Source organism: Primulina tabacum, chromosome 10 (genome assembly GCF_025594145.1).
Source record: "Primulina tabacum isolate GXHZ01 chromosome 10, ASM2559414v2, whole genome shotgun sequence".
Lineage (NCBI taxonomy): Eukaryota > Viridiplantae > Streptophyta > Magnoliopsida > Lamiales > Gesneriaceae > Primulina > Primulina tabacum.
In genome coordinates, this window is record NC_134559.1 from 5,389,226 (window position 1) to 5,411,820 (window position 22,595).

General features: G+C 35.5%; 3 protein-coding genes across 6 annotated transcripts; 1 reads left to right on the forward strand and 2 right to left on the reverse strand.

Moving 5' to 3' along the window:
* Positions 1 to 673: 673 nt before the first annotated feature.
* Positions 674 to 3,030, reverse strand: LOC142505889 (uncharacterized). The gene is made up of 5 exons (XM_075619030.1): positions 2,938 to 3,030; positions 2,689 to 2,848; positions 1,618 to 1,937; positions 1,104 to 1,170; positions 674 to 811 (listed from the first exon to the last, which is right to left on the reverse strand). Exons 1-5 carry the CDS (start codon positions 3,027 to 3,029, stop codon positions 803 to 805), a joined length of 648 nt encoding a protein of 215 aa, XP_075475145.1. The 5' UTR covers position 3,030; the 3' UTR covers positions 674 to 802.
* A 7,829-nt stretch (positions 3,031 to 10,859) lies between these two features.
* On the forward strand, positions 10,860 to 14,875 carry LOC142505331 (putative glycosyltransferase STELLO2). 3 transcript variants are annotated; one of them, XR_012804407.1, is made up of 5 exons: positions 10,860 to 11,677; positions 11,884 to 13,123; positions 13,387 to 13,513; positions 13,957 to 14,496; positions 14,694 to 14,875. XR_012804407.1 is itself a non-coding variant. In XM_075618273.1 (5 exons), the coding sequence occupies exons 1-4, from the start codon at positions 11,212 to 11,214 to the stop codon at positions 14,419 to 14,421; spliced, it is 2,298 nt and encodes a 765-aa protein (XP_075474388.1). In that variant the 5' UTR covers positions 10,860 to 11,211; the 3' UTR covers position 14,422; positions 14,461 to 14,666. The 3 variants fall into 3 exon arrangements, 2 of the variants coding, with proteins under 2 accessions (XP_075474388.1, XP_075474387.1); XM_075618273.1 differs by lacking the exon at positions 14,694 to 14,875 and having other exon boundaries at positions 13,957 to 14,422; positions 14,461 to 14,666; XM_075618272.1 differs by lacking the exon at positions 14,694 to 14,875 and having other exon boundaries at positions 13,957 to 14,666.
* Positions 14,876 to 15,200: 325 nt separating this feature from the next.
* LOC142505329 (magnesium-chelatase subunit ChlH, chloroplastic) lies at positions 15,201 to 20,711 on the reverse strand. Of its 2 annotated transcripts, none has more exons than XM_075618270.1 (5): positions 19,011 to 20,690; positions 18,824 to 18,906; positions 16,587 to 18,389; positions 16,020 to 16,496; positions 15,201 to 15,719 (listed from the first exon to the last, which is right to left on the reverse strand). In XM_075618270.1, the coding sequence occupies exons 1-5, from the start codon at positions 20,416 to 20,418 to the stop codon at positions 15,342 to 15,344; spliced, it is 4,149 nt and encodes a 1,382-aa protein (XP_075474385.1). In that variant the 5' UTR covers positions 20,419 to 20,690; the 3' UTR covers positions 15,201 to 15,341. The 2 variants fall into 2 exon arrangements, with proteins under 2 accessions (XP_075474385.1, XP_075474386.1); XM_075618271.1 differs by having other exon boundaries at positions 15,606 to 15,780; positions 15,952 to 16,496; positions 19,011 to 20,711.
* Positions 20,712 to 22,595: the final 1,884 nt, after the last annotated feature.

Genomic DNA, 22,595 nt, shown 5'->3' on the forward strand with positions numbered 1-22,595 from the left:
TTAAACATAATCTAAAATGCTGTAAACAAATATAATTTAAGTAATATAAATATACAACTCGATTAGTTAAAATTGACTAAATATACAGTTCGATTCAAGCTCGAGTCTCGCTGATTGCATATAGTTTTTGAATTTATTCAGGTAGATTTATTTATTTCTTTGCCCAAAATAAACAAATCTCGAGACCACGCTCAAGTCTCGTCGATAGTGTGAACAACTATATTATATTTTTATAGTCTGAAATAATATTATACTTGAACTTTAAAAAATAGATAAATAGAGCTTCTCACATTAGATTATGTATAAATTAATTCATCCTGGACTACATAAGATAATACATTTAGATGGATGAATATGAAATCCATAATTTTGATTATATTTTTATTATAAACAATAAAAAAATGATGAAATATTAAATCTGTACTTAACATGAATAATATAAAACATGTAAGAGTTGGATTCGAAGTTTATGATCTTTCTACTCTAAAACTATAAAAATATATTTGAAATCAATGAATTTGAAATCCATCAATCAAAACACAACCTATATCATATTATTTGAAATATGGTATAGAACATAACGTGTGAATTTTATGATTCTGTATCATATGATAATTCTTTTAGAACAACAATTATAAATGAATAGAGTATATATACATGGCTGATATTATTATATACTCTTCTACATCATATTTTTTTTCCAAGTAAAAATGTGCAGAATTATTCCTATATATAGACAGAATTGGTACGTACCATTTTGTGATAAATTGGTGGGTTATAACTTGTAGAACCGTGTAAGCTATCATGCTATCTGAGGAATGATGCAAAAGATCAATAACTGAATATGCATAAGACAAGAGCAAATAGACAAGTAACCTGTTAATTAGCGAGGGATCCAAATTTCAGATTACACATTTTATTATATTTTGAAATTAAAGTTAGATTTTTTTACTTAAAAATGAATATCCACCTATTTACAGCTACATGCTGGATAAACTATTGCTGGCTCGAGTAGTTTCTTGAAACCAATTAGTTAGATTAAATTTAATTTTATAATTTTATTGACATCAAATGATCATAAAGTTTTGATTCTGCATTATTACCTTGTAAATATAAGGATCTCTGCGACCTCCAGCTCCATATCTCTTTACTTCCTCTTGTTTCAGCAACCTAGATCAAGAACAGGTTTTGTTAGTTTTGGAATATAGTATTCATTTAAGCCGAAGGACTTGATATTCCGGAATTTGGGCCTTGGGGATTAGATATCTTAAGAAAACATATTAATTTTCTCCTGCGAACAAAAAGGGCATGTGGTCATTGTTGAAACACTTTATCCCAGAAACTCGAAATTATAAGACATTGTTCAATGATAATTTTATAGTTTATTATGCCTTGACCCAGAATTTTTATCCAAGACGTATGAATCAGACACTAGCCTACCAAGACTAACTCAATCAAATAATGAGAGCAGATTTATATCGAAAAAGCCATTTTTAAAAATAAAAATAGAAATAAAATTCACCCATATAAGTGAGAAATTCTTGTGTAGAATAAAAACGTTTCATCCCAACTCTCGCATAAAAAGTGACAAATAAGGCAGTGAGGTATGATAATTACGTTCTCAAGGCTTTGCTGGTGGAGGGGCTATCACCGAGCAACTGGCGAATTTTCACTTCAGAAGCGTTCCCTTTAGACAAGATTCTCAGTATGGCCTCAGCTTGGTGTTCCATATGAGTAGAAACAACTGGCTTCCTCACCTTCTTGATGGCTTTACTTTCGGTACTGTGACTTTGAATGCTTGGGTTACTTGACAAGCACGATGAAGCATCGGCTGATGTTATGCCCGAAGCACAGTCGGATGATGTTGCTGGCTTGATGGAAGTCAGTTTTAGGTCATCAGATACCCAGATGCTCTTTGAGCGTTTCTTTCGAGCTACCTGAGCATTTGTGGAATCATCAAGGGAAAAACATTTGAAACACTGTTAAAATTAGGATAAATAACTACACGCGCAAATGTGAAATATGGTGGGTCCTACTGGGTTACTTAGTTGGAAGAATAATCTTCAAATTCGGTGAATGTTTCTCATTATCTGTGGAGCTAGATACAGAGATGTCAAAATCCAAATAAACAATATGTTTCTGTCATTATTTTATGTTACTCAACTTTATTCAACAAATAGCAGTAAGCAGCGTCCTGTTTTACCCCCATATCTCAGCTGCAAATGAAATTTGATCACAGATCTACAGATCCGTTTTAAACAAAAATGAAGAAGTATGAAATTCCCAATTCCAGACACAAAAATATGGATACAGAAACACTCTGTAACATCCAGTTATTAAAAAAATGGCTAAACAACTGATCACTATGTCAATAACGGCATAAATTAACTCAAAGAGGGGCGATATTTAGAGTAAGAGAATGAACAACGGCTGAGATATTTTCTCAAGGAAAAAAATATCAGGGGAACAATTTATTGACCAATAACCGCGAGTTTCAGCTTTTTACATAAAAACAGGGTGTTTCTTAAATCTGAATCAACTACTAAAACAATTAGTAGCTTAGTCAAAATTCACAGCAGATTTTCGGTCGTTACATAGTATTCAAACATACTCAAACCAGTTATTTGTAGCTCACAGTAAGATTTACATGTATTCATAACTAAATCAACAGACCGATCAGTCGATTACCTTTAGCTTAAGCTCATGACGAAACCGAGGCACAGATATGACCACAGACGTTTTTTCATCTACACTCGTCTCTGAACTCCACGATCCGTTGCTTGATTTCGAGACGGAAAATCTCGAATTCTCTAAGCTTTCTGGACTGCTGAAGTCGTTAATCATATCCCTGAAATTATAAAAAAAACAATAATTATTGATGTAGGGAACTTAATCAAAATGGCGGAAGTATAAATGGTAGCGGGAATGGAATCTTACTTCGGGGGGAGGGAGGAGAGGAGGAGAAGGACGGAGGCGACCGTTCGTTCGAGATTTGAAGGAAATGAAGCTTGTTTTGTCTTCGAGACCATGCTTTTGTTCCCTTAAAATGGCGGGAGAATTTGGAATTGTTTTTTTTTTTTTTTTGTGGGCAAATATGGGAATGGGACTTTTTAAAAGTTGATTGCTTACTATTTATAGTCGGTTTGATTAAACAAGCTCGTGAATTAAATTTTTTTTTTAAGTATTTTCTTAAAAAATGTAGTTTTTTTTAAATTTTTTTTACTAAAGTATATTTTAGAAGCTTAAAATTATGATTTTTTGACTTTTAATTTTAGTTATTTTTAAAAATCAAAACAAAAATATTTTTAATATTTATCCAAACGTCGAAAGCGCATATATATATTTTTAAATAATACAAGCACTTAAAAAAATTGAATTTTTTTAAATATGTTTTAAGCTACAACTTATGTATTTAAACATAAGCCATGTAATTAATATTTTATGTGAAACTCATATAGTAAATAATATACAGGGTGTGAAATACTTATGCATCTTGGAATTTTATAAGAAAATTTCTATATGAGAAAAATTTTAATTGAAAAAGTCGGTTTATATAAAATAATAAATATATGTATAGTTTTTATATCGTTTATCAACAATGTCTACTTCTGTGTTAATAAATAAAGTACTATTGGAAAATAATATTTAAAATGTGTGTATTGAATATTTGAATGTTGAATATTTGAATGTTGAAAATAAGAGTTGTAAATATTGAAAATTAGTGTGTGATGATGTAGGTAATGATGTATTTTATTTTTGGATTATTTGTAAAGATTTCCTATAAATAGATCTCTCATTTGTAAAGAAAATCACAATTGAGTAGAGAGAAAAATATTATAAAGTGTGTAGTTTGGTAAATTTTGAGAGTTTGAGATTTTTACTTTTTACCATAAATTTTTACTTTTTCACAACACGTTATCAGCACGAAGCTCTAAAAGTCCTACATACTTTTCCAAGCTCCAAACAGAAGAAAAAGGTAACAAAAATAATTATATTTATTTTACTGTTATTTATTTATTGTGTATTTATTTAATATACAATATAATGTTATTATTAGAAATAATAAAAATAAATTTTTCATAAACTTGTTATAAATCCTGGGAGGATGTTAAGACGACATCCCACACTCCCGGTAAGGGATACGACAAGTATAAAAGCCTATAAGGTTTTTAAACAAAATAAATTATGACACTCATTATAATATTATGATATGATATACATAATTATTTAAACATGTCTAATATTATATATATCATATTATTACCATAAAATTATACAAATACATACCTTTATTTTTTTTGTACCCCAACGGTCATAAATGGTAAAAAACGGCTAGTTTTTGCCCTATAAATATGATCTCACAAACACATTCCATCACTCCAACTTTCTCTTCTTCTCTAAAAATTATTCATCATCAAATTTTTCGAAGAAAAAAGAAGATGGCTTTCTCAAGGATATTTTTAATTATTTTGGTTGTCATACTCACGAGTCTTGTATTTATCGGAGAATATCCTCCTCGTGCGTTTTCTTTATTTTTACAAATACTTGTACTTGTTGTTTATCCGTTACTTTGTATTGCAATAATTATTAACTAATAAAATGCATCGTAATTTTTTTTAGTACCACCACGTCAAATTTAACAAAGCTCGAATTTGTTGCGCTCGACATCACGGGAAAGAATTATATGCCATGGACCCTAGATGTAGAAATGCATCTTGAGTCATTGGGTCTAAGCGAGACCATTAAAGAAAATGGCATATGCACGTCACAAGAAAAGGCAAGAGCCATGATATTTTTGCGTCGACATCTCGACGATGGATTGAAATGTGAATATCTGACTGAAAAAAATCCCATGGCTTTGTGGAAGGGATTAAAAGAAAGATTCGAACATATAAGAGAAGTTATACTTCCGACCGCCCGGGATGAATGGAATACATTGAGATTCCAAGACTTTAAAAAAGTCAGTGATTACAATTCGGCGATGTATAGAATAATCTCGCAATTAAAATTTTGTGGACATGAGGTCACAGAATCTGAGATGCTTGAAAAAAACATTTTCCACGTTTCATGCATCAAATATTACTCTACAGCAACAATATAGAGTACGTGGATTCGCGAGATATTCTGAACTCATCGCCTGTCTTCTTGTGGCGGAAAAAAACAACGAGCTATTAATGAGAAATCATCAGTCCCGACCCACTGGATCAACAGCATTTCCAGAAGTAAATGCTGTAAGTAAAAATGAATTTAAACCTGGAAATCAAAATCAAATTCAAAAACAAGGTTTTGGTCGAGGTCGAGGTCGAGGTCGTGGACGTGGACGTGGAATTGGCCGTGGTCGTGGTCAAGGCCGTGGTTTTGAAAATAATCGAGATAGTTATTTTTATAACTCATCTCAAAAGAACGTCACAAAACATCCACAGAAAAGGCATCATGAGAATACAAGTGTTAATGAGAAGCACTCAAAAAGATATGAAAGTTCTTGTTACAGATGTGGTACTCCAGGACATTGGTCCAAAGTTTGTCGAGCCCCTGAGCACCTTTGTAAACTTTATAAAGAATCATTAAAGGGGAAAGAAAAGGAGACCAACTTCACATGCAGTGACCGTTTGAGTGATTCAACTCATTTTGATGCTGGTGATTTTATGAATGATTTCTCTGGAAATGATCAATATGTTGGTGGGATAGAAATGAACAATATTGATGCTGCAGATTTTCTCAATGATTTCTCTGAAAATGAACAATATAATGGTAGAATATAAATGTACAATAATCTATTTTTCATGTATTCATAGAATAATGTTTTATTGTATAATTATGATTTGTGTTATATTTAAATATATATTGCAAGTAATTTATTTCATTGCATATTTTTTTGAAGTTCAAATATGGAAAATGCTATGAGCAAAGCTGAAGTTTGCATACCCGATAGTGGTACAACGCACACTATCCTCCGAGATAAAAGATATTTCTTGGAACTAAAACCAACAAAAACAAAGGTGAATACAATATCAGGTCCGGTAGACTTGATTAAAGGATGTGGTAAAGCACAATTTTTGTTACCTAATGGTACAAAATTTTTGATCAATGATGCTTTGTATTCACCACAATCGAAAAGAAATTTGTTGAGTTTTAATGATATATATTCCCATGGGTATGATACTCAAACAATGAATGAAGGGAATGAGAAATATATGTGTCTTATCACATATAAATCAGGAAAGAAATATGTGATTGAAAAACTACCAATGCTCCCTACTGGATTGCATTATACACACATAAGTCTCATTGAATCAAACATGGTAGTTGATAATTCTTCGATATTAACCAATTGGCATGATCGATTGGGACATCCTGGTTCAACAATGATGCGAAGAATTATAGAAAATACACATGGTCATCCACTGAAAGACCAGAAGATCTTTCAGAATAATAAGTTTCAATGTAAAGCATGTTCTCTTGGAAAACTTATTATAAGACCATACCAGTCAAAATCCAAACTGAATCACCAATGTTTCTTGAACGTATTCAGGGTGATATTTGTGGACCAATCCATCCACCATGTGGACCATTCAGATACTTTATGGTATTGATTGATGCCTCCAGCAGATGGTCACATGTATGTTTATTATCAACTCGAAATGTTGCATTTGCAAGATTACTTGCTCAAATAATAAAATTGAGGAATCAATTTCCCGATTATACAATCAAGAAAATTAGACTTGATAATGCTGGTGAATTTACTTCCCAAACTTTCAATGATTATTGTATGTCTATGGGAATCATTGTTGAGCATCCTGTTGCTCATGTACATACACAGAATGGATTTGCTGAATCATTGATTAAACGTCTGCAAATGATTGCTAGACCAATGATTATGAAAACAAAGCTCCCTATTTCTATATGGGGACATGCAATTTTACACGCTGCTTCATTAATTCGCATCAGACCAAGTGCATATCATAAATACTCCCCATTGCAGCTTGCATTTGGTAAAGAACCAGACATTTCTCATCTGAGAATTTTTGGATGTATGGTGTATGTGCCTATTGCACCACCGCAACGAAAGAAAATGGGACCTCAAAGAAAGGTTGGAATTTATATCGGTTATGATAGTCCATCAATCATTCGATATCTTGAAACTCAGACAGGCGACGTGTTCACAGCACGTTTTGCTGATTGTCATTTTAATGAGGAAATCTTCCCAATGTTAGGGGGAGAACAGAAACATACCGAAAAGGAAATTACATGGTATGTATCATCATTGTTACATCTGGATCCAAGAACAAAACAATGTGAAAAAGATGTACAACAAATTGTACATTTGCAAAGAATAACAAATCAAATACCAGATGCATTTGCTGATACAAAAGGGGTAACTAAATCATATATACATGCTGCAAATGCCCCTGCTCGAATTGAAATTCCAAAGAAACAAATGGAAGATACTCATGATGTCATTAAACGCCTGAAGCGTGGAAGGCCAGTCGGTTCCAAAGATAAAAATCCTCGAAAAAGAAAATTCATAGAGAAACACGATGATCACAAAATAAAGAATGACATTTCTGAAGAAACACATGATGATCACAAAATAGAGAATGATGTTCCTGAAGAAACACATGATGATGAAAATGTTCTGTCAGAACCACAAATTGACGAGAATCATGAAATCTCTATCAATTATATTAATACTGGAAAAATATGGAACCGAAAAGATATAGATGAAATTGATGATATATTTTCTTATAATGTGGCAATCGACATCATAAATGATAACGAAGATCATGAACCAAAATCTTTTGGTGAATGTAAAAATCGGCAGGATTGGATAAAATGGAAAGATGCCATCCAGGTTGAATTAAATTCGCTAAATAAACGTAATGTTTTTGGACCTATAGTCCTTACACCTGAAGGTGTAAAACCTGTTGGATACAAATGAGTTTTTATTCGAAAGCGAAATGAGAAAAATGAAATAGTAAGATATAAAGCTCGACTTGTTGCACAAGGTTTTTCTCAAAGGCCTGGAATTGATTATGAAGAAACGTATTCTCCTGTGATGGATGCAATTACGTTTCGGTATTTGATTAGCTTGGCGGTATCTGAAAATTTAGAAATGCGTCTTATGGATGTTGTTACAGCTTACTTATATGGATCACTTGATAGTAATATATATATGAAAATCCCTGAAGGATTTAAGATGCCTGAAGCACAAAGTTCAAAACCCAGGGAACGTTATTCTGTGAAATTACAAAGATCATTATATGGGTTAAAGCAATCAGGTCGAATGTGGTATAATCGACTAAGTGATCACTTGATGAAAAAGGGATATGTAAATAATTCAATATGCCCTTGTGTTTTCATTAAGAAAACAACATCCAGATGCGTAATTATTGCTGTATATGTTGATGATTTAAACATCATTGGAACGAATAAAGAAATTCAAGAAGTTGTGTCATACTTGAAGGAAGAATTTGAAATGAAGGATCTTGGAAAAACCAAGTATTGTCTGGGTTTACAAATTAAACAAAAAGAATGTGGAATGTTTGTTCACCAGACAAATTATACAGAAAAGATCCTTAAACGTTTTAATATGGATAAAGCAAATCCTTTAAGTACTCCAATGGTTGTTAGATCATTAAACATAGAAAAGGATCCATTCCGTCCATGTGAAGATGATGAAGATATTCTTGGTCCAGAAGTACCATATCTAAGTGCCATCGGTGCCCTTATGTACCTTACAAATTGTACAAGGCCTGATATATCTTTTGCCGTGAATCTGTTGGCAAGATTTAGCACATATCCAACAAAGAGACACTGGAACGGAATTAAACATATATTCCGTTATCTACGATGAACGACAGACTTGAGACTTTTGTATTCAAAAGATGCTAATCCAAGTATAATTGGTTATGCTGATGCTGGATACTTATCTGATCCACACAAGGCACGTTCCCAAACTGGATATGTATTTACTCGTGGAGGCACTGCAATATCTTGGCGTTCTCAGAAACAAACGCTCGTAACAACTTCATCAAATCATGCCGAGATTATTGCACTACATGAAGCAAGTCGTGAATGTGTGTGGTTAAAATCAATGACCCAACATATCCAAATTTCATGCGGATTATCATCTGATGAGAAGCCTGTGATACTATATGAAGATAATGCTGCATGTGTTGCTCAAATGAAAGAAGGATACATAAAAAACGACAGAACTAAACATATTCCTCCTAAGTTCTTCGCATTCACTAAGGAGCTAGAGAAGAATAAATATATTGATGTTCGTCACATTCAATCAAGTGAAAACTCATCAGATCTCTTCACAAAGGCACTTCCTACGTCAATATTCAGAAAGCACATATATAATATTGGGATGCGCAATCTACGAAATTTGTGAAGAATTGTTCATGTCAACATCAGGGAGAGTTTACGTGATTGCACTCTTTTTCCCTTACTATGGTTTTTATCCCAATGGGTTTTTCCAAGTAAGGTTTTTAACGAGGCAGTACAAAAACACGTAATGAAGACATCATCGTATCATGATCATCATCACAAGGGGGAGTATTGGAAAATAATATTTAAAATGTGTGTATTGAATATTTGAATGTTGAATATTTGAATGTTGAAAATAAGAGTTGTAAATATTGAAAATTAGTGTGTGATGATGTAGGTAATGATGTATTTTATTTTTGGATTATTTGTAAAGATTTCCTATAAATAGATCTCTCATTTGTGAAGAAAATCACAATTGAGTAGAGAGAAAAATATTATAAAGTGTGTAGTTTGGTAAATTTTGAGAGTTTGAGATTTTTACTTTTTACCATAAATTTTTACTTTTTCACAACAAGTACCATTTATTTATTAGATATACAAAATAAGTGAAAAATCATTGGTGATCGTTCACATGTCAAAATTGTATAAATATAAATACGTATATAGAAAAACTGTTTCAAAGCAAAAACTATATATGGGCCTTTGTTACGTAAGCCCAAGACATGTTAGTCATAGGCTAACCCGGCCCAGTTTGACGTAATCTAACAAAATAATCGATTTTAATTAAATTATATTTCTTTGTTTCTGTATGAATAATTTGGTAAGTTTGGATCATTCGATTTTGACCGAATACTCACTCCTACTCCATGAATTTTTCACATTTGTTCGGCTTCACAATAATCTTAATAATTTTAATTTTTTTTTGGATAACACTGAATCGTAATCACATTAATCACTAATACACATTCTCTCATAATTATGAAAAATAAAACCATGAAATGCAACATCTCAACCCCCCCATTACTTCAAATAATTAAAAATATGTAAGTTGGACATGTCCACTTCTCGTCTCCACGGCAAGCCAGTATTTGATAGTTTGCTCGGATTTCGATTGCTCTACAGCACGTGATAATCTCGTGTAATTTTTAATATAAGATCGTCATATCTCATATTACGAGAGGAATTTGAAAAAATAATCTTCTATAAAAAAATGTAGAGCAATACATGTGTTCATTCTAAAAGTAGAGATCCAAATCCATAAAATACAGGCTAAGATATAAATATATAAAAATATTCGAAGAATTTGATTATAATTATGAGTATGTCTCTTGTGAGACGGTCTCACGAATCTTTATATGTGAGACGGGTCAAACCTAACGATATTCACAATAAAAAGTAATAATCTTAACATAAAAAGTAATACGTTTTCATGGAGGACCCAAATAAGAGACCCGTCTTACAAAATACGATCCGTGAGACTGTCTCAGATAAGTTTTTTCCCATAATTATTAATGAAAATAAAAATAAGTGCACGAAAAAATAAATAAATCCAACGACCAAGGCTTAAGTGTAGAGAAAGACACCCTCCACTCCCAGTCTGTCTTTTTTTACACTTCTCACCAAACTAGACAACAGGAGTAGTTGGATTCAACCTTAAGAAACATCGTCCCCTTCCCCACCCCATTTACTGTCGGCAGCACCCCAATCCAACTTCTCTCTCACACACATCGAGTGTTTTAGATCCCAGATTCCTCTTCTCCCCACCTCGAAAACGCAGGGGCTCTGTGTTGGACCAACTAGAAAGCCAGACTGTTGTCAGTGATGTACTGAATTCATCAACTGTGTCAAAAAAGTACAAAAATTAGCTACCATTGTTCTGTTATTGGCAGTGGGTTTGTGTCACTCCGAGGATCAGTTTGGTTCCGAAACTGAGGTCAAATGTTGGTCCAAGATCGCGTTTTCTCTTCTTCCGATGGCCCAAAATCCCTCAATCACCAATCGAGGAACAAATTCCGCTTATTCCCTCCCAAGAAACTTGATTTCTCCACATGGCTTTCGGAGAACATCTTCAGAATCGGCATGATTATCCTTGTCATCACCACCGTTGCCGCTGTGTTCTGCCTCCGAAACTATTATACTGCCGGGGGAGACGCGGCGGCGCTGATGTGCCTTCAGTCAACTCAGTCTCATTCAATTCACCCCAAGTTTCCTCAAATCAATTGGAATTCTATCCCCCGCGTTGTCGATAAAGTCACCCCGTTCTCAAGCTTTCGATCTGAGAAATGGATCGTTGTTTCGGTGTCTGAGTATCCCTCGGAGTCATTGAAGAAAATGGCTAAGATTAAAGGGTGGCAGGTTCTTGCGATCGGCAATTCCAGGACTCCAGAAGATTGGAAATTGAAAGGTACTATTTGTGCTGAAGCTCATCTTCAGTTGCTATCTGAAAGTTGATGATTTATTGCAGTAATTGCTTTAATTATCGACAAGCACACCAGGGTGTTGCTAATTTATTATAAATTCAGCTAATGTGAATAAATTAAGTGTATTAGTTTATGTGATTCTTTCGATACAAAAATGGAGAATCATTTTGTATAAATGTTATTTTGACAGGTGTTATATATTTGTCATTGGACATGCAAGCTCAATTGGGGTTTAGAGTGGTCGATTACTTGCCCTTTGATTCTTATGTCCGAAAAACTGTTGGGTATTTGTTTGCCATACAGCATGGTGCACAAAAGATTTATGACATTGATGATCGAGGTGATGTGATTGATAACGATATAGGGAAACATTTTGACGTTGAGTTGGTCGGCGAGGGTTCGAGACAGGAGGTTATTTTGCAATATAGTCACGATAATCCTAATAGAACTGTTGTGAACCCTTATATACATTTTGGGCAGCGGTCCGTTTGGCCAAGGGGGTTGCCCTTAGAAAACGTAGGTGATATTGAGCATGAACCATTTTATACAGAGGTTTTTGGTGGGAAACAGTTTATTCAACAGGGAATTTCGAATGGGTTACCTGATGTGGACTCGGTTTTTTACTTTACTAGGAAATCGACGTTGGAAGGATTTGACATTAGATTCGATGAGCATGCCTCTAAAGTGGCTTTACCTCAAGGTACCATGGTTCCTGTAAATTCTTTCAACACTATCTTTCATTCTTCTGCATTTTGGGGGTTGATGCTTCCTGTCTCGGTGAGTTCAATGGCTTCGGACGTACTGAGAGGTTATTGGGCCCAAAGGCTTTTATGGGAAGTTGGTGGGTATGTCGTGGTGTATCCTCCCACCGTTCATCGGTATGATAAAATTGAAGCATACCCTTTTTCTGAAGAGAAAGATCTCCACGTTAATGTTGGTCGGTTGATTAAGTTCTTGGTGGCATGGAGATCTAGTAATCATAGATTGTTCGAGAAAATTTTAGAGCTGAGTTACGTTATGGCTGAGGAAGGATTTTGGACAGAAAAGGACTTAAAATTCACGGCCGCATGGCTTCAAGACTTACTGTCTGTTGGTTACCAGCAGCCTCGTTTGATGTCCCTTGAACTCGACAGGCCTCGAGCAAACATCGGTGACGGTGATCGAAAGGAATTTGTACCACAGAATTTACCATCTGTGCATCTTGGGGTTGAAGAAACGGGAGTGGTGAACTATGAAATTGGGAACTTGATAACATGGAGGAAGAATTTTGGGAATGTTGTGCTCATTATCTTTTGCTATGGACCTGTGGAACGCACAGCGTTAGAGTGGAGATTGCTATATGGAAGGATATTTAAGACGGTTATAATTTTATCAGTGGAGAAAAATGTGGATCTTGCTGTGGAACAAGGGGATGCCGACCATGTTTACAAGTAAATTCTCCTCCTCATTTCTAGTTTCAACTTTTTTTCTTAGTTTCAAATCTATAAATCATCCTCCTTTTCCTGTTACTTATTCGTTTTTCTTTACTGCAGTTAATGCTATACTGATAGTTGAAATTGAAACTCAACTTCGTCCTGATACTTTTTACTCTTTTTTGTTTCTTTTAATTATTTTGAAAGCATTATTATTATTATTTGACAAAATTTTGAGATGCATACTAATGTGATATTTGCCTCTCTTTTTTTTCCTTCAGGAATCTGCCAAAATTATTTGATAGATACACCAGTGCGGATGGCTTTTTATTTTTGCAAGACAATACTATTCTTAATTACTGGAACTTGCTGCAAGCCGACAAGACTAAGCTCTGGATCACAAACAAGGTAAATAAATTTATCTCTCAATGGTAGAGGTGCAAAATTACCAATGGAGACGAAAATTACTCAAATTTTCGTATTCGAGCTCAGTTCAGGCTCGATTATTTTAGCTAATTTGAAGCACGAAAATGAACTTTGAGTTTAAGTTCAGCGCAGGTTAATGGTTGGATTCAGGATTGATTCATTTGGTTTGAACTAAATTATCGAATTTTATCAAGCAAAGACTTGAACTATGGTGAAATTATGAGCTCCTTTTAATCATATGATTATAGTGTATTAAATACTGAATATATAAAAGCTCCCAAAGTATGTAGACTTGAATTTGACGAATTTGATTTGAGTTAGATGTTTTCGAATGATAACCAAATAACATTAGGGACACCTCGATTCGTTTAAACAGAATAATGTTGATTTTTGTTTTTCAAATTTCTAAAAACTACTTCCTCTAGGTGTCCAAGTCTTGGACTAGTGTCCCAATTGCTGGCAACTCAGATTGGTTTGCAAAGCAAGGCGGTCTGGTGAGGAAAGTGGTTGCCACGATGCCAGCCCATTTACAAGTGAGTCACAAAGAAACGGTAAAAGATCACCAGAGCCTTGTAATCTGCAATTCCGAGGTATTCTATCTCCCCCGACGTTTTGTATCAGACTTTATCGATCTTGTCAGTCTAGTGGGCGATCTAGATATCCACCACAAAGTTGCTGTACCAATGTTCTTTCTAGCAATGGACTCTCCCCAGAATTACGACTCAGTGTTCGATTCTATGAGATATAAGCAAAAGCCACAGAGTAACTCTACATTCTATTCTCCCGAAGCACCTGCGGTTCACCCCTGGAATGTGTCGAGTGAGCAAGACTTTATTAAGCTGATCAGGCTCATGGCAGCTGGTGATCCCTTGTTGATGGAATTATTTTGATGTCCGATTCGAGTACTGGGAAAATTTGAAGCTCTTGAGGAGGCGAGATCTGAAAATGTATACCCTTTCGTCGAGGTATGTATACTGAGTCGTCTGTTGTACTATTCTTTCAATAGGGGGCATTTCTTGTAGATTTGTTTTTGTTTAAATTTTTACTGAATGTAAATCTATTTTCACTTAAACAGAATTTGGAGAATCACGTTTTTTTTTTATGTTTTCATCTTTGTTACTTGTAAGATGAGTAATTTACATTCATCATGTGTTTATACCAGCAACAGATGAGCATTTTGTTCCCAGAAATCATTAACTTGAGTTCATCATCACTGTTGGGATATCTTTATACTTGAGGCAATAGATAGATCGGATGAACTAAATTACTAGTGTCGAGATATTTTTTTTATCATTTTCAATATTATTTACATTTTTGTGTCCTCTTAGGTTTATTTTGTAAATCATGTTGTTTAACTACTATTTTTAGTAAAAATGAATGGATATTTGTATCAATACACTGTAAAATACCAAATCTCAAGCTCGAGTATGTTGACGCAATGATGCTAAGAAAAATCAAAATATTTTAGCTCAACTAGAAATAATCAAAATATGCTATACTAAAATTCGAGCTCAAATTTTTTTTTGAACCGAACTCAAAGACTTCTTTTTCTTTCAAGTTGAACTCGAGTTTGACTTGAATTCACCTACCCGAGAAGTACCATGGTTCTTGCAAAAATGCAATATTAATCCAGGGGGTATAGTTGTAGTCTTGTAGTGTTAGGAACAGATGATGGTGAGTAAAGCTTTCAATAGAAATCAGTGTCTTACAGGTTACCAAATACAATGAAGGCAAACCACCCTGGAAAAATGAACATAATGAGCAATTTCTTGGGGTAAAAAATTCAGGATCCAAGTTTTGAATCAAGATTTTAACGATCGATCCCTTCGATCTTGTCTTCGACTTCTGAGTACAACTGCTTCAATTTCTCAATGTTCTCTTCAGAAGTTTCCCAGTAGCCACGCCCATTAGCCTCCAAAAACGTTTGAACCAACTTCCTAAAAGAATTTGGGTTCGTGCTCATGAGTCTGTTTAACATTTGCTCGTCCTGAATAAACGTGGTGTTTGCCTCTTCGTACACCCAATTGTCGACTTGTCCAGAAGTTGCACTCCATCCAACGGTGTTAGTCAGGCGTTTTTCAATCTCACGAACCCCCTCGTACCCGCTCGACATCATGCCTTCATACCATTTTGGATTCAATAACTTAGTCCTTGCATCAAGCCGAACGGTCTCAGATAGCGAACGCACCTAAATCAAGAAGAAATCGTCGTTAAAAGAATGCTGAGTAAAAAATTGGTAGAAATATATTCTAGAAACTAAATATAGTAGATAATTTATGTGCGACACAACTAAATATGATAAGAGAAATTATGTGAGACAGCGTCCACATGATTAAAAGAAAAAAAATCCATGGGGTGCATTTAGTTTTATTGTTTCAAAATAAATTCTTTGATTTCTAACCAACACGATTGCCATTTACACGTAGCAGACAGATAGTACGCAAAACCATGAATAACTTATTTCTTGATGGCAAGTCGTGGAATTTACCTGTGCATTAGCTGTAGTTGTATCAGCAATGTATGCATTAGGCTTCTTTCCATCTTTCCTGAGGTTCTGCACCAGATTTGTTGGGTCCGAATCAAAGTAATGACTGACATCAGTGAGAGAAATCTCTGATGAGTCAAGATTTTGGAATGTAGCATCAGCCGTGCTGAGAGCCATCTCAAAAATATTCCTCTTCTCAGTCATGCCTACACCGGGAGCATCGCTGTCGAATGCGAAGGACTTTCGACTCAAGTACATGTCCTGGAGTTGCTTCTCGTCGTTCCAGGACGAATTCTCAACGGCAAGGTTTACATTTGAGGAGTACGAGCCCGAGGCATTTGAAAATATACGGGATGCAGCTTCACGTACATTAACTCCTAGATTTTTAGCTTGTTCCAGTGCATGTTTTCTGACGTAATTTTGGTCTTCAGGCTCGTCTAGCTCAGCGACCATCTTCACTGCTCGATCAAGGAGATTCATCTATGTACAAATATAATAGAACTTACACATGAAAATGATAAATGGATAAACTTATAATAACTATGAAGTAAGCCAAGAAAGTGTGAAGACCTGATTAATGAAAAGGTCCCGGAACACACCCGAACAGTTGACGACCACATCGATCCTTGGTCTTCCAAGCTCTTCGAGACTCACAATTTCTACCCGGTTCACTCTCCCAAAAGTATCTGCAACTGGCTTAACTCCAATCATCCACATTACCTGAGCCAGTGACTCCCCGTATGTCTTGATGTTATCTGTTCCCCACAGGACAAGTGCAATAGTCTCGGGATATTTCCCTTCGTTTTCAGCCTTTTGCCTCTCGAGCAACCTGTCGACAACCACCATTGCACTCTGCATAGCTGCAGCTGTGGGAATAGATTGTGGGTCCAACGCGTGGATATTCTTTCCGGTGGGTAAAACCTTCGGATTTCTAATTGGATCTCCTCCTGGACCTGGCTCAACATATTTTCCTTCCAACGCTTGTTTCAAACTTCCCAACTCATTGTCCGCCACAATAAGCTTCAAGCATTCCCCTAAGAATTGAAACGAGACTCTAAGTTTTTCTCTATCGGCACGGTGAAATTTTGTGTTCGACAGGTACTGAATCCATGGCTCATTTATTCCAAAACCAAGAATTGACGTAAGTTTATCAGCAACATCAACAACCTGCCCTTTCTTGTTAGTAGTTCGCTCAACAAATGCGGTAACTGCGCCACGGGATGCCTCGGTTATCTGTCGAAGTAGTTCCACATCATCTAAAATGCCCTTGTCACTTCCTCTATAGACATCCTCGATTGCTCGGCCCTTGGTCTCAGCCAATATTGTCGGCAGAGAAGAAATCCCATCTTCAGGACGATCTAATGCAGCGATATTGACCAGAGTAGCTACCGCCTCCATAGCCGATGGAGGCTCACCAATGACATGAAGACCACATGGAAGCAACCGTGATTCAATCTCCATAATCTTGGAATATACTTTACCCACCACGAGGTCTCGTTCCTTGGCTGAAATCTCAACCCCTTCTTCGGGAAGTTCCACATCCTTGTCAAGATTGCACTGCCTAGCCGTGCTTATGATAGAGCTCACGATCTGAGACCCACGTCCCGTGTCTTTAAGAGATTGATAGGAAGAAATAAGCTCACTTAGCTGCTTCAATCCCTTGTAAAGCCCAGCATTTTCTGCTGGAGGAGTCAAATAACTTATTGTATTTGCATAACTCCTACGCTTAGCAACGGTGGCCTCCGACGGATTATTGGCAGCATAGTAATACACGTTTGGGATGTTCCCAATAAGACTATCAGGGTAGCAAACATCACTCATTCCGACTTGTTTCCCAGGCATGAATTCAAGAGAACCATGAGTCCCAAAGTGAAGAACAACATCAGCTTTAAATATTTTCTCAACAAACGAATAGTAAGCAGCAAAACCATGATGTGGGCTCGCCGATTTTGAGAAAAGAAGTCGCATCGGATCACCTTCATAACCAAATGTGGGTTGTACGCCAATAAACACATTTCCGTACTGTTTGCCATATACAAGAAGGTGTTCTCCATCAGAATTCAGATTTCCCGGAGGTTTCCCCCAGTTTTCTTCCAAAGTAGAGGCATATGGAGTCAGCCTTTGGTACTCCCTCACGCCCATTTTGTACACTATGTTAAGATTCGGGCTGTTGAACCGAGCTTCTTTGTCGTGAATTACGTCTTCCATTAAGGCTTCAGCATTTTCAGGAAGATTCTTGACATTATAGCCATCGTTTTTTAGCTCTTTGAGGACAGAGTGGATAGAAGAAAAAACATTCAGGTAAGCAGCACTTCCAACATTGCCTTTGTCTGGGGGGAAACTGAATACGGTAATCGCTAGCCTCTTATCTGTCTGCATATGATAAATTAGGCAGGTAAGTTTTGCTGTAAATGAAAGATACTGTTAAATGTCATCTGAATGCTATGTTGTAGAATCAGCAGAACTTGAATGGTTCATGAGTAAAGCAGATAGAACAAAATGATTATGATTCCAGGTAAGTAGCAATCAAATTTGAAACTTAGACCACATCACGGTTATCATCAATCACAATTTTCTTGGAAGTAATTTATCAACCCTGATGTTACCTTTCTTATAATATGATATTTACCTCATGAATTCCAAAAATAATTCTTGAATTCCTACAAGTATTTATGCCTTGATAATTCACTTCAATTTCTTCTAGATAATGGTTTTGTTCATCTTCAAAGTTTATTAAACCCAGCGGGTTTCCAGTCAGTCTTTTGTATTAAAATGCTATAAATCAATTATATCAGTAGATTATATACCTTAGATTTCCTCTTCAGCTCAGCCCATTTGATTGCTCTGGTGCAGAGCTGCTCCACTCTTTTGTGAAGAGCATGTGATTTCCCTGTGATAGTTACATAAAACCAGTCCAAACAAATTAAACAACCAAAATCACTAATACTTCAGAAAGAAATTGACCAAACTATTTTAGGTGAGAAAGTCACTTGCCTGTTCTAGGGTCTCGGCCAGAAAAAACGATCGGTTCCATGCCTCCATCAAGCTCCGGGAGAGCAACTTGTAAAGCCACCTGAATAGGATGGAGTCCCAAAGTGCTATTCAGCCACTCCTCTGTAGTCTGAAAGACTAACGGCAACGCTACAATGTAGGGGACATCAAGCTTCATCAAGGACTCAACGGCCTTTGGATGATCCTGCCTCGCCGGCCCTCCAACAAGAGCAAAACCAGTAAGTGATACTACGGCATTCACCATTGGTTTCTTCGTGATTGGATCAATGAAGTACCGCTCGACCGGCCCTGAAAAGTCTAGCCCTCCAGCAAAAATGGGTATCACTTTAGCCCCTCTCGCTTCAAGCTCCATGATCACAGCAACATAGTGACTTTCATCTCCAGTAACTATATGGCTCCTCTGCAGAACCAAACCGACCACTGGTGCATTCGAGCTCTTTAGTTTCTCATTTGCATCCCTCCTCGTACCATACCAATTCAAGTACTCCTTCACATCATCATACATACACGGAGCCAAAGGGTGCCAAATTCCATTATCCAGGTACAAAACCGGATCTGAATACGGGATTTTCATCCCTTTCAGAGCTGGTACATAAGAACCAGAGATCATCTTCAAGAAATTCACAAGATTATCCTGCGAACCCCCGAGCCAAAATTGCAAGCTAAGTATATACAACCTTGCATCTTGGGCTTTATCACTTGGCAAGTACTTCAAAACCTTAGGCAAAGTCCTCACAAGCTTCAGCATACTGTCAGCAAATCCGGCAGATGACTTGTTCTTCTTCTTGAAAAGCTGAAAAAAAGGACTTTTCGACTGCCCGAGCTGCGACATACTGAATGAACCCAACTTATTGAGTCTCATTACCTCAGGCATTGAAGGGAAAACCAGAACAGCATCAAGCCTTTCCCTTTCTTTCTCCACTGCAGCCTTCACCTTCAAGGCCAATTCCTCAACAAAAATCAAGGACCCTATAAAAACATTCGCATCCTCAAGGTCTTTGCAGAAAGTTTTGTATGTATTCTCATCTCTAAGCTCCTCCACCAAATAACCCACAACTTCAAATGAAGCATACTCTTCATTCTGGTTAAGGCTCTGGACTGCAGCTGTAAGGGATGATTGGTATTGAGCTTCCAACACGACGTACACGACTTTTACTGTGGGAAGCCCTCTTGAGTTTTCGGGCACAATTCGGCGTACCTCAGGTGTGGTTTGAGTGAACAAACCATTGCCAATTGCATCACATTTAAATTTTTGGGATGCCTGTTTATTGCGTTGGTTGGGTTTCTTGGGAAGAAATGAGCGCAAAAAGTAGTTCTTTTGTGAAATTGATGAAAGGAGTTCAACCTTAGAGTTGGGTATCGTGAATGAAGAAGAAACCAAGGAGGCCATTGCTCAATGTCTGTAATTTCAAGAAACACACACTTGTTTCTTGGTTACAAGATAAAGAATAAAATTTTGAGGATAGACAAAGAAACTTTGTGCACGGAGAGTTGGACAAAAAAAAAAGAGCAGAATTATGAAAAATGGTGTGTGTGAACCTTTAGACTCTCTGTGCAGTTTCAAGATTTTCTGCAAAGTTCTTCACTCTCCTGTTTCAGCAGAGTGCTTGTGCTTTTAGAGTTGAGAGGGGGCGTACAATACAACAAATCTTTGGTTAATTTAGTTTATGGCGAGAGAGAGTGACACGTGGCGACAAGGGTAGACATCAATATTGTGGCTTGAGTTCTTTTCTTCGTATGATTTAGAGAGGGAAAATTGAGGTTGCCCACTTGTACTTCGTTTATCTATTGGGGTTACATGTGATGAAGTTTCCTGGCCTGTGATTGGTTTGTTTGGATTTCAAGGAAAATCGATGGGTTGGCTACTGGATGGGATGAAGAGAGAGGTGACTTGTGAGACCTTTTTGCTTCTTGTTTACGAATTTGTGACTCCAGTGGAAAAAGGGTCCATATTTTGTTATTTTTTGCCCTTGTGTATGTGTATGTGTATGTGTGTGTACAAATAACTTCCGTGCCTGGTTTCATACCAAGGGAAATTTCTGTACTGTCAAAGTGCTGCTATAAATTGAACTTGTCTTCCATGCAAAAAGACAGAATGAGTACTGATACTTTTTCATCAAGAACTCCCTAGATTTTTCGACAAACGAATCTTAAAACTATAGGAGGGGGGGGGGGGGGGGGGGGGGGGGGGGTAAGTCTAGTGGTTAATCAATTAGCATTGCAGAAATTCATTTAAAGGCATGGGTGTATAAAATCTCACACTTCGGATGAACCCATTAATTCGTGTAGTCTGGATTGTTATAAAATACCAGCAGTGGAGCACATGCGTTATATGTATATGATTCAATAAAAATAAATATATTATGTGTTACACATATATAATATATTTGTATTTGTGAAGTCCTTGATTTTGGTATTATATATTTTAAATCAATGAGACATAGTTAAATTCTTTCTACGATTATGAAACAAATAAATATATTATACATAAGTTGATAGTTGATTACTGATAGAAAATTGGCGCTGTTAGGAATCCACCCATAAAAAAAAACACACACACACACATATGAAGACCATAGTCTTCTCATAATCAGTGACATACGATTTTTTGGGGTAACAAATTCGTAGGCTTTTTAGTACAACATAAGGCTTGGGCAATGAAAAATCTTCGGGTACACCAAAACAAAAGCGAATACCGTACGATACGATCGAGTAAAATATATAAATCTAGTATATTAAAGAAAGAAGTCATTGGAGAACCTCGAGAGTAAATCTATACTTCTATTACTTCATTAATGTTTTACAAATGATCTATTCTGATATAAAATAAACTATCTATTCTAAAAAAACAGAGAATGTTAAACAAAATCCGCAAGAAGTTAAAAGGTAGCAGATCTATATACTATAAATATATGAGTTTGATTTGTGAATTTTCTTAGTTACACTTTTACACACCATTACTTAATTAACGTTTCATTTATTTATTTTGGTGAATTTTTAATTTTCTGATTTAAGAGTTGAGATGGAAAATGAGAATAACTTTATTTCATTATTTTAGTTGAATTGACTAAAAATATTACAAATACATTAGTACGATACTTTTTTATAATTTTAATTTAATAAATTATGATATTAATTAATGTCTCAATATATATATTAAGCTTACACTTTTCTTCAAGTGTTATATAAACAATGCGAGAAAATGTCAATTTTCTTATGGTTTTTTCTCAATTAAAATTGATACTGAGAGCATGCAAATTCTATATGCTCTTTTGCAAATTTTTCTTATTTGCAATATAATTTGATTATTTTGAGTTATTTCAACTTTATTCATAAAAAAGAAATTAATGAGAAATTAAAAAGAATGAAAATTATTTTATATTTTTGTATTAAATTTATGAGATAATCCTTATAATTTTCTAATTAAAATAATCCTTATAATAAATATGGATTATAATGCTAATTTATTATATTTTTTAGAAATTAAATTTTTTATATATGATATTTTTAAATTGAATGTTACGTATATGTGTTTTACTACACATATTTATTTGATTGATATTATTT

Bases quoted from the DNA above. Each gene is read 5' to 3' on its own strand.
- LOC142505889 (XM_075619030.1), bottom strand. From the start codon at position 3,029: ATGGTCTCGAAGACAAAACAAGCTTCATTTCCTTCAAATCTCGAACGA. The intron at 2,849-2,937 runs GTAAGATTCCAT...TTATAATTTCAG, and splicing joins CTCTCCTCCCTCCCCCCGAA to GGATATGATTAACGACTTCA. The intron at 1,171-1,617 runs GTAATTATCATA...TTCTTGATCTAG, and splicing joins ACCAGCAAAGCCTTGAGAAC to GTTGCTGAAACAAGAGGAAG.
- LOC142505329 (XM_075618270.1), bottom strand. From the start codon at position 20,418: ATGGCCTCCTTGGTTTCTTCTTCATTCACGATACCCAACTCTAAGGTT. The intron at 18,907-19,010 runs GCAAGTGACTTT...TAACTATCACAG, and splicing joins TGGCCGAGACCCTAGAACAG to GGAAATCACATGCTCTTCAC. The intron at 15,720-16,019 runs GTAAATTCCACG...TTCTTGATTTAG, and splicing joins CAACTACAGCTAATGCACAG to GTGCGTTCGCTATCTGAGAC.
- LOC142505331 (XM_075618272.1), top strand. From the start codon at position 11,212: ATGTTGGTCCAAGATCGCGTTTTCTCTTCTTCCGATGGCCCAAAATCC. The intron at 11,678-11,883 runs GTACTATTTGTG...TTATTTTGACAG, and splicing joins AGAAGATTGGAAATTGAAAG to GTGTTATATATTTGTCATTG. The intron at 13,514-13,956 runs GTAAATAAATTT...TACTTCCTCTAG, and splicing joins AGCTCTGGATCACAAACAAG to GTGTCCAAGTCTTGGACTAG.